The 15615-nt window shown below is 46.7% G+C and overlaps 1 protein-coding gene across 1 annotated transcript; it reads left to right on the forward strand.

Moving 5' to 3' along the window:
- The first annotated feature begins 9076 nt into the window (after positions 1-9076).
- On the forward strand, positions 9077-15402 carry LOC140264735 (DNA-directed RNA polymerase I subunit RPA49-like). Its single transcript, XM_072360652.1, has 8 exons — positions 9077-9133; positions 9520-9664; positions 9986-10093; positions 10562-10658; positions 11429-11562; positions 11980-12055; positions 12910-13041; positions 15243-15402. The coding sequence occupies exons 2-8, from the start codon at positions 9583-9585 to the stop codon at positions 15400-15402; spliced, it is 789 nt and encodes a 262-aa protein (XP_072216753.1). The 5' UTR covers positions 9077-9133; positions 9520-9582.
- The last annotated feature ends 213 nt before the right edge of the window (positions 15403-15615 follow it).

Consider the following 15615-nt stretch of genomic DNA (forward strand, 5'->3'; position numbering starts at 1 on the left):
GTCCTCTGCAACTGTCGTCAAGGGCTCGGAGCAGCTCTTCCCTCACCCTGCACCACGACTGGCAGCATGCTCTGTTTTCTCTCTCCAGACCAAGCGTGCCCAGCACGAGGAAGCAGTCACCAGCTGGCAGTTGGCGTTCCTGCTTCTGCCTGGGCAAACCATCCCCTGCAGCTGAACGCCAACTGCAGAGCAGTGCCAGGGAGCCCTCAGAAGCAGAAGTGTTGGTCCTGGCAGGTAAGGGTGCAAATCCAGCTTTCAAAACACTGCTTGTCAGCAGCACAGGTAGGATTCATGCTTTCAGTGGGCTTGCACCTGATCCTCTCCAGGACTGTGTCCTAAAAGGAAACAGATCAGAAAGATGAGTTCTTCCCCCCTTGGAGCACCCACTCACATAACGTCCATGTAATTTCTAAGGATGCTGCCCAGACGAAGACTGAGGATGCTTCAGAAGAAGACCTTCCTTGCTAAGCCAAACAGAACAAGTAAGGTACCAAAAGATTTAGAGCTAATCTAAACCTTAAAGCATATAGGACCTTACAGCATCAGCCTTAAAGCGTAGAAGCATGACCAGCAGGTCGAGGGAGGTGGTGCTGCCCCTCCACACTCCTCTCACTGAAACCCCATCTGGAGTACTGCATGCAGTTCTGGAGCCCTCAACACAAGGAGGACTTGGGGTTGCTCAAGCAGGTCTAGAGGAGGGCCATGAAGGTGATCAGAGGGGGCTGAAAGCACCTCTACTATGTGGACAGGCTGAGAGGGATGGGGCAGGTAGCAAAAGAATGAGGGGAAATGGCTTTAAACCAGAAGAAGGTGGATTTGGATATTTTGACTACTATGAGAACCGTGGGTACAATGCTTGACAGACTCAGTGTAGTATAATAGGCTTGAATTACTTACAAGTCATTAGAAGTCCTCTGAATTAAGACTGAGAAAATATCACAGACTTGAAGAGAAGCACTTTTTCCCCTTGTAGGTAGATTGTTCTCTTTATTCCCTGTACCTAAAAAGAAGTAACAGTGACTCCACAGATGATCTCTCCTAGATAAAACTTACATTTTACATCTATTCTTACTGAAGTTATACAGAAAGCTTGGAATGCCATTGTTAACATTAGTACAGCATCTCCAGAAGCGCTCAGTTCAGCTTTCCTCATTTATTTCCAGAAGTTACAGGAATGAATTTATTTCTTTAAGTATTTGTGAACTGTAATTCCCCAAACTTGCTTGGTTGTCTGAGCCACGTGTTGATATTTTCCACCTCTTAGTGAAACATTTCACTAATGTGAGTTAAGCCAGCATGTGACATCTGTTGTTCGTCCATAAGTTTCTGTTTTGAGTCTGCCTGGACTTCCAGAGATCCATAAGGATTTTAGCATGGTAGAACAGAACATATAAATAACATAGAAAGGCTGAGAAGACACAATTAAAGGAGAAAAAAAGAATAAATGTGAACGTTTATTACCTCTGATGTTAATGCTGAGAGACTCTCTCTTCTCCTGTTGTGAAGCACAGAAAGCTCTGTTGCACAGTCTTCATCGAGGCGTCCCAGCTGCAAGAATAAGACCTATACTGAGGAAGCAGCTTTCAAGTCATCTCACAGCCCAGTCTCACCGTGATAGTGCTCTGCTATGCAGCAGTCAGTAATTAGCCATGATTTCAGATGCTTTTCTAAGCAGTTAGTGTTATGGCTACCTATTACAAGGAGCAAACAGAAAGAGCCATCCAACTTCAGCAACTAGTCCCTCTGTGGCAACAGGTTCTGAGCTCTGAATTCAAGTACAAAACCTGTCAGCAGATGAGACTTTTGACTAGAGCAGAAGTGACGCTTCTGTCTCCTCTTCATCACTAGTGACACGGCATGCACAGCACAGCTGTTCTGCAGAGAAACAGCGCCACCCAGTGACCAACGGCAGCCACTGCCTGCAAATACACGGCAACTTCCCAGTATCTGCAGCAACCATCTCCCCACACGTGCACTTACTGAACCAGTGAACAGCATCAGAAGGACCTTGCACGAGACAAGGGTGACTTAACAGTTGTTTAACTGCAGTCCGCTTCTTTGGGTCTACCTAGTGGGCAGAAACACTCGAGCTGTTACTTACAGCACTGAAAAGAACTGGAGACAATTCTTCTATTCCTGAGAGCTTCGAGGTGCCCAGAAGCACAAATAGAAACCAGCAGTATTTCATCACTTCACCTAAAGGAAGGTCCAACACCTGAGCTGGGAAGAGCAGTTACAGAACCTGTGGTTACAGCAAACGTTCCACGAGCATTTTGTATTTATGAGACTGCCCAGATAGAGCTCAAATGCACACTGAGTGTGTTCAGCTTTCTTTATGAGACATCTGTTGTTTACAGACTGGTTTTAGTTCTACAGCTCAATTAAGAACAAGCAAGCTGCTTGAAGACTGTTTAATTACTAAAATAGTAATTATTTTTATTACCTGTAACTAGTACCATGTTTTTATTGGAGAATTTCAGCACAAGGCAACGCTCACCTTTTCTTCATGGCATGGAACAATTTAACTTGTTTAAGCACTGAATAATTTCCAGGTACTCCACCAGTGTTTTGAGCTCCTGCAACAGCATTTTGTAGATCCATCTGAACAGAAGCGGCTCTTTTTCCTGTAGCAGCTGGTGAACTCGCAGGGTACTGCGAGGTGAAAGCCATTTGGGAGCAGCGTATCTTCCTCTCTGCAATAAAACAGTTTAATGAAAATGAAATAACTAAAATAAAAGAGGATTTAGAATGAACCTTGAACAACTATTTGGGTGATTCTGACATTTCTTTACTTTCCAAACGTAGGAACAGACATATGCAAAATCAGCCTTAAGAATCACTTGAATAAATTCAATGGTGAAATGAAGATGTGCTTGGCTGAGGGCAATGCTGGAAGGCAAACTGCTCACAAGAGCTACAAAATGCATGAGATCACAGCAGACATACTTTGTTCTGACCACAGTTGTGGCACATAGTCCATTTCCTTCCGTATTCCCAACATGAAATGATGTGGAGCATCACAGGGAAAGAAACACTGCACACAGACACGATGACCCTGATTAGATTCAAGCAGCGGGCTTAAAACCCGTCAGAGTTTTAGATTCCAGGACATTTCAGGGTCTATAATGTGTGAAATTCAGTGACACAACAGTGCCCAGGTGCCTGCGTTTCAAGCAACCTTCAGATCACAGCTACGTAAAATAAAAGCATATTCAGTGCAGAAATAGCAAGCCTGTATCTTAATACCCGTGAGATTATCCACTTTTTTACTGCAGCCTGATTAAGTTCTAAAACTTGATCATCCCAGTTCACTTACACAAGTTCCACCAGTTCAAGCAATGCAGCTCTGAGATCCTGTGTATGTGAGGCAGGTAGAACTGAACAGTGCAGAAATGACCTCTGACAGCTCTAAGAGCTCCATTCTGCTTGCAAACTCTCAGTCCAAAACTATTCACAACTCTAAGGGAACGAACACCTGAAGCAGTTGGATCATCTGCCATGTGCCGCGTTCGGCTTCTTGGCATCATGATGAACACAAAGAGTTTTCTGCTGCCCTGCAGAAATGGACAAAGTCCTGCTCACAAATGGACCAAGTTTCAGTGTACAGACAGGCCTTTCTACCCACAGCTCAGCATGTTCTGCCATCTGAACAGCAAGGCCTCTTGTCAAGCTCAGCTATTTCCCTTCTCAGTGTATTCCAGCACCACTGATACCCAATGTTATCCTCCTGTAGAGTGCCATCGTATTGTCATCGTCCAAAGGAAAAACCCACACAGCAGAGCATACAGCAGTACACCCATGCTCCAAATATCCGCCTGAAAAACAAAAAGACAAGCTTACAAACCTGAAGCACCCAAAATGGCTTACTGACAGATTGCATTGTCTGTCCTTGCCAAAGCCCACACACAGCCCATGAAAAGCTGGCTCTTTCCCTCAGCAAAAAAAACCTTACAGTCCCAGAGAAAGCACGTAACCCTCATTCAATTGTTCTTCCACTCAACTTAGAGCGCTACTAAAACCAGTATCTTCATCTTAGCTCATCACACTGCTGCAGTTCCTTTGACCAGGATTTCACTGGCACAAATGAAATCAAAGCCATCACAAGGGATTTAGCACAGTTGTGTGTTACTGGCTACGAGAGCTGTCAGCACAGTCACCTGTAAGGCTTTGCTGCTGTTCTACTGATGTATAGGCACAACAAGGTTCACACACCTCACAGTGCCAATCTCTGAAGCTGCTGTTTTGTAGAGCCCCAAAGCAGTCGCTTGAGACAGTTCAGGATCAGCCAGAGACAAACCAGCCAGCTGTGTGAACTGAGACCAATTGCACTTCTCTAGTCTGCGGCCACTGACAGCTTCTGAGAGCTACCAAGCAATGCAGCCTAGCAGAATCCAGAAGGGAAACCAAGAGAGCCTACCTGAGCTCCACTGCGTTTAAATGCTCCGTGCAGAGGGGAGGGAAAGAGGGTAAAACAAACACCGGTCTACATACCTCTGAGCCAGTATCCACTTTGCCCTGGATTAGCTCTGGTGCTGAAGAAGCTGGGCTTCCACAGCATGTGCTCAGGCGGTAATCAAGGCCTCCCTGGAATAACACAAAGAATAGAGAGAAACATTGGCTTTAACAGAGTTGATGTCTTCTGGGAATAACACTCCAGAAGCCTCAGAGGCTTCTTCTCCTGTGTATATTTTCATTCATCTGACATTTTGCTTTCATTCAATGTGACCTCACTAAGCAAGTATTGTCTAAGACCGTGAGTATCACGTAAATGTGCAGATCTCAAGCTGCTCACTTATCCAGTGCCCTTGGCATGATGCGTCTCTGGCCGCGTCGTCCCCTGGGATATGTAGTTCTCCTCCAAGAGCTGAGTACTCGGGATGCTGCCATTCCACAGAACTGGAGCATGAACCTTCCACACTTCCGCATACCCTCTGTTACACTTGCACATACCCTCTGTTACACTTGCACATACCCTGTTACACTTGCACATACCCTCTGTTACACTTGCACATACCCTCTGTTACACTTGCACATACCCTCTGTTACACTTGCACATACCCTCTGTTACACTTGCACATACCCTCTGTTACACTTGCACATACCCTCTGTTACACTTGCACATACCCTCTGTTACACTTGCACATACCCTCTGTTACACTTCTGTGTGCCATTAACAACTACACTTTCTTATACCACCAAAACAGTTTGCCACTCTTTGTACCCTCAGTTAATGATTCATACTGCACATGATGTCATGATGTAGAATATTGACAGCAACAGCACAAAACCAGGACAAACCTCTTCGTAGAAACTATTGCTGAAGAAAATTGTTTTTGCCACAGAAGTGGCTGTAACAGAACAACAGGGACTACTTGTCACCTCCACAAAGACTGCACTAGTACCTTCTCTTCAACCTAAGGAAGTAACTACATCCACACGGCTGATTCAACCCACCACTGTGCTGCTTTATATGAGAATGGCTGAACGATCTGCTTACGGTTACCCAAAACTCACTGGAAAAACTCTAACCCCGTCATTCCACACGCAGAAGGAAGTCAGTCTACACAAATGACTTACAAGGCTCTGCGTGTTTGATGACTGCTGCTCCAAAAGTAATGCCTTCTATTTTGTTATGTCGGCCCACAACGTCAGAGGTGGATGTTGGCGGGATGGCAGCAGAGGTTGAATCTTCACACCAACGTTCTGCTGGGGCCATATGACAGACGGCAGCAGAGGGCCAGTATGACAAGATGGCATCTGACGTGGAAGCGCGTACGAAGCAGAAACGAGTTGCTGAATTCCTGCATGCAGAAAAACCAGCACCCAACGACATTGATCAACTCTTGTGGAGCACAAAGAGTAGATGTGAGCACGGTGAGGTGGTGGATGCCGTGTTTCTGCAGTGGTGACAGATGTCACCTCTGCTGGTGCAGATTTATATGAGGGTGGTACGCAGGCCCTCGCTCGTCACCAATGAGAATGCATTGCTAATGGTGGTTACCATGCTGAAAAATGGCGCTTGGCAATGGAGCATTCGCTCTACCAAGTGATCCATCAGTTGTAGTTTGCACAGGAATAAACAGGAGGCATTACTTTCAGAGCAACCTATGCAGCACGCACAACGATGCGAAACGGAAACATTTCATTAAACGACAATTGCCACGATTTTCAAGCGTGGGTGCTGAATGAAACCCCTGAGCGATTCTTAAAGGGCGGAGGAAGAAATGAAGCACGTCTGGTCAGCTCCAAGACCGAGCTGCGTTCTGGGCTTGACACAGACATCAGTGCCGACTGAGCTCTCTCCTGTAACAGACAGGCTTACGAGACAAGCCACCAGCTGCAGGCTGGGCCTAACAGATGCCTCACGCCCTTAGCAAGGCACAGCAGGCGGGGCTGAGTCAGAGTCAGCACCCGAGTCAGCACCCCCCCACCCAAGTCCCGTCCTGCACAGCTCGGCTACGACGAGCAACGCGGTACCGGCACAAAGGTGAGGCAGGAGGGCCCGCTCTGCTGCGTGCCCCTCGGGGTGACTCGGGTATCCGGGCCGTGCCTGGACCGCCTCTATGGGCAGGAAGGGCTGCTGTGTGCGGGCGGCTCCCTTACCGCCCAGGCAGCCCGCCGGGAGACCCTCACGGCCCAGCCCGCGCTGCGCCCCTCCCCCAGGGGGCCGGTCTTACGCACCGCCGCCGTTACAGACCCGACGAGCCCCGCTCCAGGCTCCTCCTTCAGCGCCGGGACAGCGAGGCGGGCGGCGGGGCCGGGACAGACGGCAGCAGCCCACGGGAGGCCCACCGGGCCGAGGTCCGACCGGGCCGAGGTCCGACCGGGCCGAGTTCCGACCGCGGGCCCAGCGCGCACCGAACCCGCCGCGCAGCGACGCTCGCAGCCTCTCGCCGCGTCGCCCGGAAGTGACGCCCTAGTGGCGACGAGCGGAAGTGACGCACTCTCGGAGCGCCCGCCGGAAGCGGCGGCATCGCGGCGTGGCGCTAGCCAATGGGCGGCTTGTGGCAGCGCTGAGCTTCGTGTCACTGAAGGACGTGCAGCAAAACGTGCGCTTTCAAACCATGCGCTCTTCAAGTCATGGTTCTTTGTCTGTCAGGTGTCAGAAGCTGAAAGGCTTTCATACGTGGGGAATAACTTCAGCAGCGGAGCCATGACATGCAGCTCCCTGTGCAGGTATGGGGAGCTGGCCACACTGTGCGAGAAACAAGAAGGTGAAAGCAGAGGAGCTGCGCAAATGAAATGGCCTTGTAGCCTTCTGTCAAGGTGACTGGTGAGTTCTCATTGAGGCCGTGGTGCGAATGGGGAGGAGCTGGGCAGCTGATGTCATCTGGCAGCCGCACCATTTTGCACGCTGCTTCCTCGGGAGCTGTGATCTTACACATAAGCGGAGTTTAGATCTGCTGGAGGAGAAGAGTGAGAAGGTGTCTGCACGGAGCTGAAACCTGGGCACAACAGCATTATTCCTTCTGAGCTGCCAAGATCAGTACCAGGAAACCAGGGGGTCGTTGGTCACCATTGAACTTCTGGGCCACAGTCCGGAGGTGCTGTATGAATTAAGAACTTGTCTGTGCCTCGTGCTGTAATGGGAAGCCTTGGTGAAATCACCAGTTGTCACACGTGCTGGTTTTAGAAGGTGACCTTTGTAGCCTCGAGGCAGCTCCCATGAATTCCTAAGAACTATTTTGCGTGGGGGATCGTTCCCATCCTCTGGTAGAAGAACCTCTTGTATCAGTGGAAACCAAGTGTAAAATCATCTTACTTTGTCACGGCTAACCTACAGAGCTCTGAAGTACATTTGGTGTGTGTGTCAGGCTCCTGTTAGTGAGTGCTGTGCCCCGTGGACGCGCTACATTTGTCCTGCAGTGTTTGCTCGTGGTTTATCTCTACTCTGACCACGGGGGTTACTTAAAGTAGAAGTGGGGTGACACAACGTAAACAGAACTGCAGAAGCTGTTCAGACGAGGTGCTTCCAGCCATTTAATGTCCTTGTGCTGGTTCTTTTGAAAGGGTCGTGATATAGATTGTTAAATTTTTCTCTCCAAATACAAACTGGATGATGTTTAAAGGTCCAACTCTAAGGATTCTGTGAGTCTGTTCTATGATTCTGTGGTGAGGAGCAGCACAGACTATTTGGGTTTGCTCCTCTGAAGTGTGAAATGAAAAATGACTTGCTAGAAATTAACCTGTTCTATAGATTCCAAGTTAATTTTTCTCAGCTCTGAGACTGTCAATGGTTATCATTTGCACTTGTTCTCCCCAGGTATTTTCTTGGTGTTTTAAACAAGGATCCTGGGCAAATGGAAGTCTATAATGCTGAAATATTCAACATGCAACCTTGACTGTCAGGTAGGACAGTTCTGTATTTAACCCTGGTGCCGAGGTCACAATGTCTTGGAAATATGTATGCATTCAAAACCGAATAATTGGCTACTGACAGCATTGCCCTGTTTCCTCCTACTCTTATTTCTGCTGTGCCGCCTTAGAATGAGGGAAGGAGGATACATCACTCTGTCCACGCCTGGGGAGCAGGATGGAATGAAAAAAGGGAGAATGAAGCAGAATCACAGCTGATAGTCAGGGGAAGAGTGAAGCAGAGAGCTCGGGTGTGGGAGGGTGGAAATACCAGAGTTAGAAATAGAGTTGTCACTGCTTAGGATAATTGCAGCCCTTCTCCTGCTGAGGGAGGCTTGGAAATAATCAAGTTAGTAGACTGAATCGTTCACTGAAAAAGAAAACAGCTTTTCCCCAGCAGAACTGCTTTTTATTACTGAATCTAGTGGAAATGATCCTAAGAATATGATCTTTAAGGAACTGTTTTCTTTTTTAGGCAACAGGAGCTTAGTATTGCTGCAACCTGTGCATTATGCTTTTAGATTTTGTAGCAAAAATTGTCCCTCTTTATTTTAGGTACATAATCTTTCACATTCAGTGTATTTTATTAACAAAATCCTGTAGAGAAGACCCTGAAGTGGTGTGCCTAGTCCTTCTGTAATTTATTAGAGCTAAAGGGGTACCCAATACATGCACTTTCCTGCCTGCTGCAAGCCAAGCATACTAATTTTTATTCTTTTGTAGATAATTTAATTCCTGATGACACAAGGGACTATCAGAATACATCCTACAGGGAAAGGTAAGGTTGAAACCTGATATCATAATGTGCTGTAGTTATCCAGCAGACAGTGGTAAATACTTGTCTGAAACTGAGATGTTTGATTTGTTGCAGGACAAACTTGTGCAGGGTCAGCATTCTTTCTATGCACTGATGGTTTTTGAGACAGCATGTTGTTAGTGTCTAGCTTAGCAGTATGTTCCTAAGTACTTTAGACTTGTCTACAGTCCCAGGTAAAACATGCCCGTTTGCATTTCTTTGTCGTATGCTTTGTTTGTACCCAGCGTTATGTTTGGAATTACTTTAAAAGCGCACATGTAGAACAAGCGGTGGTTATCTGGGTATTCTTCCTGCATGCAAAGTGTCTTGAGTTCAGTGTGTTGTCGTTGCTTCTGTGTTATACACAGGTGGATTTGTGCATTGAGGCATTTGGTACCAGCAAGCAGAAGCGAGCTCTGAACTCTCGGCGAATGAATGCAGTGGGCAATGATATTCTCAATCCAGCTGTGACAAAAGCAGCAGCAGATGTTATAGATGCAAAGGGGGTAACAGGTAAGAATGTTGTCTGAGATGTTGAGGAAGGCAATCAAAATTACCGTTTTCCTGTCCTTTCCTTGCCAAACATGGTGGGAAGAAGAAGGGTGTTTTCCTTGTGTAAGAAGGGAAGAGGTTGGTTTAACTGCTGAGATGGGCACGTGTTGAGGACCTTGCCAAACTTGTTATTGGAAAAGGAACTGCTTTATTATTTCGCTAGGAAAAACTGTGTTATCACCGTCCATCTCTGCCCATTTTTGGTGGTGTTCTAGAAGTCCACTCTTTGTGGCTTTGTCTGCACGGTCCAAATACTCTCTTCTTTCCTTCTTCTCTCCAAAGCTTTGATCCAGGATGCGGCCCAAGACGATGAACAGAACACGTCCATTTTCCTACCACCATGTCATGAGGATGCTGACAGACCAGAACATGTTTACAAGTTTGACGACAGTATCTTTTTCAGTGACCGTGTGGTTTCTGGTGCCTGTAAACTTTCCTGTTGGTAGTCTGGCATGTGGAGAAAGTGCTGCTGGGCATGTGACAGCAGGGCTGAGCCTTCTCCCCTCACAAACCAAAAGCTGATAGCAGGAAGTTGGTATGTTGAGGCTTTGGGGTTCCCAGTTCTGTGTTCTTCCTCCCTACAAAGACAGGGGTACTATGCCTGCCTGTTGGGAGCTGTTCAGCTAAGAATAGCAGTGATGTCAGGAGTATATGAGAAATTATTTGTGTTTGAGCCACTGTACCTCAGAGACATTTGGTTTGGTTACAACAAGTTCTGTTGTTACTTTCTGCTAATTTATAATTCTTTCCCCACTTCCCTATCTCACACCTCCCATAGCAGGAGCTGACAGACCATATCTCACTGTGAGCTATTCAGAACCAGAAAGAACCATGTTCTTTTCTTTAAAGTCCATCCAGTTCTGTCTCCAGCAGAGTATGAAGCATTGCAGGGTCCAGCAGCAGCCTTTATTAACATCACTCCAGAGGAAATTGCCAAGAAAACAGAAGAGAAAAGGTAATACTTCCGCAGGCAGCCTTTTAATAGCTAAGGCTGGCATTATGAAATCGTGGTTCTTCTTACAGGCAGGATGGCAGCTGTAACCAGCTTTACCAGCTCTACAGTATGGGTAGTAATGGTCTTCAGTCTAAAGAGAAGGCATCAGATCATGACCCAGTGCATACCTCTGGGAAGTGTGGAGGTGTAGCTTGATGGGAGAAAAGGTGCTGTGCACAATAGTGCAGCTGTCCTCTTGGGTAACTGATTATAGGGGAAGAGAGGGAGTAAATCCAAAGTGCGGGATGAAGGAAAATACCTCGATATGGGACCGCAGAGCTGTGCTAAGGATGACATTCCTGTGGCCGAGCACTGTCGCTACCATGTACTGTCATAACTGGAAGTTGCTGTGGCTTTGCAAATGGAGGTGGACTTGTGTTAAGTCCTGGTGCTGAAGTAAGCAGGTAAAGCACAAGCCACAGCTCACTTTCACTGCCTCCCATCTGTGCCTAAGCAGAAGTGTGTGTGCATGTGTATGTGTGCACATGGCACACTCCATGGAGAACTTGTGGTTTCTGCAGTGCAGGGGCCTCTGTAGTGCCACGTGCAGAAATGTGCTGACTGTGGTGGACAGAAAATGTGCTCACAGAGCAGCATTGTGAGCTTTCTTGTATTAGTGTTCAGGAAACTATTCTAACCTAAAAGAGCTGTGCGGTGGATTTAAGGATGTGTTCTAATAAGAAAGCTAGTCCCTGATTCTCTGGTCCTCATGCTCCCTCTTTCCTCTTCAGCCATTGCTCCTTTGTCTTAGAAGAGCTGAAGTTCCTGCCTGCTGATGAGAAGAGCAGGGACCGCAAAGCTCGATGCCTCTGGTTCCTGGACATCCTTATTAAGTTCAGCTTCCTGAAAATAATCAAGAAGAAGCGTAAGACAATTTTCAACTCTTACCCTTTTCAGCTGCCTGCTGGGACTTGGTTTGTAGTTACCATAATAGCAAACAATGAAGCTTCCCAGAGTTACCTGTTTGATAAATGGCTACATGCAGCAGTTACAGTTCAGCTTGTTTCGTGATGAGGTTCAGTATTTCCGTGCCATTGTGGAGTTTTAGATCTGCACCTACTGGGATATACGTGTGTCATTCTCTTCAGTCCTTTTCTAACTGTCATACATCAGGGTCCTGCAGTGAGATCCTATTTGTAGGAGATAAAATAGTTTACATCTGAGTTTGAGATTCCTTTTTTGCTTACAGACAGTTCCTGGTTTCTGTACCTGAAAACATTTTATATCCATTATTTTATATAACCAGTCTTGGTGCTCGCTGTGAAACCCCTTTCTATTCTAGATCCAATGGGTCCTGAATGCCCCCACATCATTAGCAGGAAGCTTATGAAGAACTTCACTGACCTACAACAATGGCGGTAAGGAACTGTGATTGCTTTGATGCTATTGATGTTCAGAGGATGTAGAAAACAGCTTGAAGGGCCACAGAGTCATTATCAAATAGCACTGCACCAAAACGGGAACAGCAGAAGCTTCTCTTGAGTAGCAGGCCAGGCCAGGTAAAATATTCTGTTATGGCTGATGTTCATCCATGAATAATGGAAGTCTGAAACGTAACTGGGAGAGGCAGAGTCATGTGTGCTTAAACAAGCCTGTGCCTGTGAATTTAGCCAGGCTCACCAGGCTGACTTGATCAGCAAGAGTGAGAAGATTTGTACTTGTTGCTACAGTGCCTTTTCTCAAGAATCCAACAGCCTCTGCGTAGCATAACTGCCATTGCTCAGCCATCATCTATCTGCTGTTTGCTGTGAACTGGAGGTTAACAGAGAGGTTGAACCCGTGTGGGCCATCGAGGGTGCATTTGTTTATAAAGACTCAGACCAGGGGTGAACAGTAAAAATAAATGCTTTCAGACCTGCTCTGTGTGTTGTGTATGGCTGCAGTGAGTACCTTCAGATCAGCTTCACCTCGCTGTCATCTTGCCAGTGTGCCACAGAGACAGAAGTGTTTGTAGACAGTGATTCAGTCAAGTCTGTAAACCTGTAAACATCTCCAGAGACCTGCACTTTTGAACAGAAACATGGGCAGTTGTTGAGGAAGACCTTGAGGCCCCTGTGATCAGGGACCTGTGTTTCTTAAAGCTCTTTTTTCATGTCTCGGAAATGCTTGCCATAGCTAACTGGGGCTCCAGTTCTGTCTGCACCTGGTGGGTGGTTGTGTTTTGGGTTTGCTGACTCTCTGCTTTTCATCTGTTCTCACACTTGCTGTTCAGTGTTCAGAATTTAATCTCTGCGTCGCTGAAGACTAAAATTGCAGCATATGTCATTGCACTGGCTCTGCACATTAAAAACTTCCAAGTTGACCTCACTGTCCTGCAGAATGACTTGAAGCTCCACGAAAGTAGGTGAGTCATGTTTGCTTATGCCTGTTAAGATGCCTGTGGTCCTCGTGCAAGCAGTCCCTGGGGAAGAGGGCTCTGGAGCCTCTTCTGTGCCCAAATAGTACAGCGATACCCGCTGTGAGTTCCCTATGTTGCAGTTAGACTCTGAGTGTGTTGAAGTTTTATATTCAAGCCCTGCTATGTCTAATGGGGTAGTTATACGTGTCAAAGCTTTGAAAGAGTGCTTTTCACAAACCTGCTCAGGTGCACTGTGAGGCTTTTTGTCCATCTGAAAGTGGAAAAACTTGAGGCAGGCAGCATCAAAATGGCAGAAAACCTATCCAGGTGCTACCCAGTGCTGTGTCTTGCCTGCTAAGTCATGTTGCTCCTCACTGAATCCCTTCTTTCAGCAGAGATCTGGTGTCAGCTCGGTACCAGTCTGGATGCAAGTACAGATTTGTATCTGACTGTAACTGGAAAACTAGAAACAGATTTTCTTTCTCACAGGCAGATTGTGAGCATGTAGTTGCTGTTCCTCCCCAGATGCAAGACTTTACAATTTAACTTTATAAGATTCTGCTCGCCTTACCTCCTCAGTTTGTCAGAGTCTGTTTGGATGTCAGCATAGCCCTCTGGCACTGGGAGGAGGAGCCAACTCAGTGAAGATGAATGGTGGAGAACAGTGTGCAGTATAAGCATCCAGGTAAACAATGCTTGTCATGATAGATTTTGAAGAAATTTCTTCCTAGGCTTAAATTTTCTGTGAAGAAACTACTGTTCTTCTGCCAAGTGATGTCTCTGTACTGCTAGCTGCGCGGATGTGCTTAAACCTGCAGGTGTCTGGCAGAGCCTGACAGCTCCTCTGACAGCGAGGACTCCCAGCAGACATTAGCTGATCAGGCAGCTTGTTATTGCTACCTGGGAGTGGGTCAGGTTGCCCTGTTAATAGCTGCTCAGCTGTGTGTGATTGCTGTCCCAGCCTTTTCTGTTCTGCAAGATGTGGTGACTCTAAAGACATTTGCTGCCTGACTCCACTACGTGGATCTTTCCCATCAGGGTTGTTTAGAGGTGATGCAGCTGGGAAGGAACTGCAAAAGGACAGAACTCCTTCAGTACCACTGAAAAGCATTCTAGAATATGTTGGGGCTTCTCCTAGAAGGATTTAATATCAAGATTCTGGGATAACTGGAAGTTATCGGGGCTGTTACCAGCCCTTGGTTTTGTGAGCTCTGTAGTCAGATTTGATGTAAAGATTTCTGGGCTTTGCCTCCAGTTCTGCTCTTTGTTGACTAATAGTGGCGTTAACAGTATAATCTAATGTTGGTTTCCCACCTTTTTAAAATTCTATTGCTTTGGAAGTAAGCTTTTCAATAAAAGACATGCTCTTTTTCTGCAACAAACACCAAAGTTTTTGCTTTTAAGTGCTCTACTGGAGCTGGGAGCATAGACTGTAGCGTGGTGATAAGAGAAAAGTGGGGGAAGCAGCAACATGTAGGAAAAACAAAGATGAGGCATATGGCTGTGAGGCTCTTGATTTAGCCATGGAATGATCATTGCTTATGGTGGGAGGTTTGTTTGAATAGCACCAGATATCTCTTGCCATCTGAATCTGTTTTTCTTTTAAAGACGTAATGTCAGCTGAGAGGATTCTGAGGTGTGTTCTCATGGCCCCAGATGAGGCAGGACTTTCATTTCCTTGCTGCGTTTGCTCAAACATGCTTCATTCTGTGTTTGACAAGTCTCCAGGTGTGTTCTGGCTGGTGACATCTTGATCAAGCCCTGCTCAGTACCAGTCTCATCCAAAATGTGTTTACATCTAGGACTGCTGTATTTCAGCAGTTAAGAGGAGCTGCTCTCTGTATTAGGTTCTTTCCATCCTGTCACTCATGGTATAGGATTCTGTTGGAAATACGGGCTGCTTGCTTTTTTTTTCTCCAAGATTGCTGTACACTGAGTAAGGCACCGTGGGTTTTTAATACTCTCTGGGGTGCTCGTGCCCAGTTTGGTAGTGTTCTAGCCTTTCCAGCAAGGCTCCCTGCCTTGTAGTATTTAAATACTTCCAGTTTGCGTTCTGGTGGTTGTGTTGGGATGCAGAGCAGACATCCTGCTTGCTTCTACCTCCTAGCTTCCCTCCTGAGGTGAACAAGCTATTGCTCATTTCTGCAGTGTCTTTCCCAGAAGACCACTCTACCCCACTAACACAACGTTTCTCTGTTGTTTTCCAGGTTGATGGACATTGCAAGGGCCATGCGGTTGAAGGTCTCCAAGGCAAAGGGGATGCCAGGACTTGAGAAGGATCAAAATCACAAGCTTGGCACCCTTTCTCTCCCCTTGCCTGTGCAGAAAGCATCAGGGAGCCAGAGGAATCGCCAAAAGATGAACTGAGAATCTGGGAGGTGTGAGCAGGGGTGGAACAGTTCCGTTCTCAACAGTTGTTCTGCACACACAGCATCATGGGGATGCATTTGCCTGTTGGATTTGGCTTTCCAGCATCATGGCACAGCCCTGTTGAAGTCTCTGTGCTGACGGGAACAGCTGTTATTTCATTAAACTGTTTACCTTTCTTACGTATTTAGAAAATGTATCAACCCTTTGTCT

This window comes from Excalfactoria chinensis (assembly GCF_039878825.1).
Source record: "Excalfactoria chinensis isolate bCotChi1 chromosome Z unlocalized genomic scaffold, bCotChi1.hap2 SUPER_Z_unloc_2, whole genome shotgun sequence".
NCBI lineage: Eukaryota > Metazoa > Chordata > Aves > Galliformes > Phasianidae > Excalfactoria > Excalfactoria chinensis.

Excerpts from the sequence above, each read along its gene's own strand:
- LOC140264735 (XM_072360652.1), top strand. The coding sequence starts at position 9,583 with ATGAATGCAGTGGGCAATGATATTCTCAATCCAGCTGTGACAAAAGCA. Across the intron at positions 10,094-10,561 it reads TGTTTACAAGTTTGACGACA|TTCTGTCTCCAGCAGAGTAT; the intron begins GTATCTTTTTCA and ends AAGTCCATCCAG. Across the intron at positions 12,056-12,909 it reads ACTGACCTACAACAATGGCG|TGTTCAGAATTTAATCTCTG; the intron begins GTAAGGAACTGT and ends CTTGCTGTTCAG.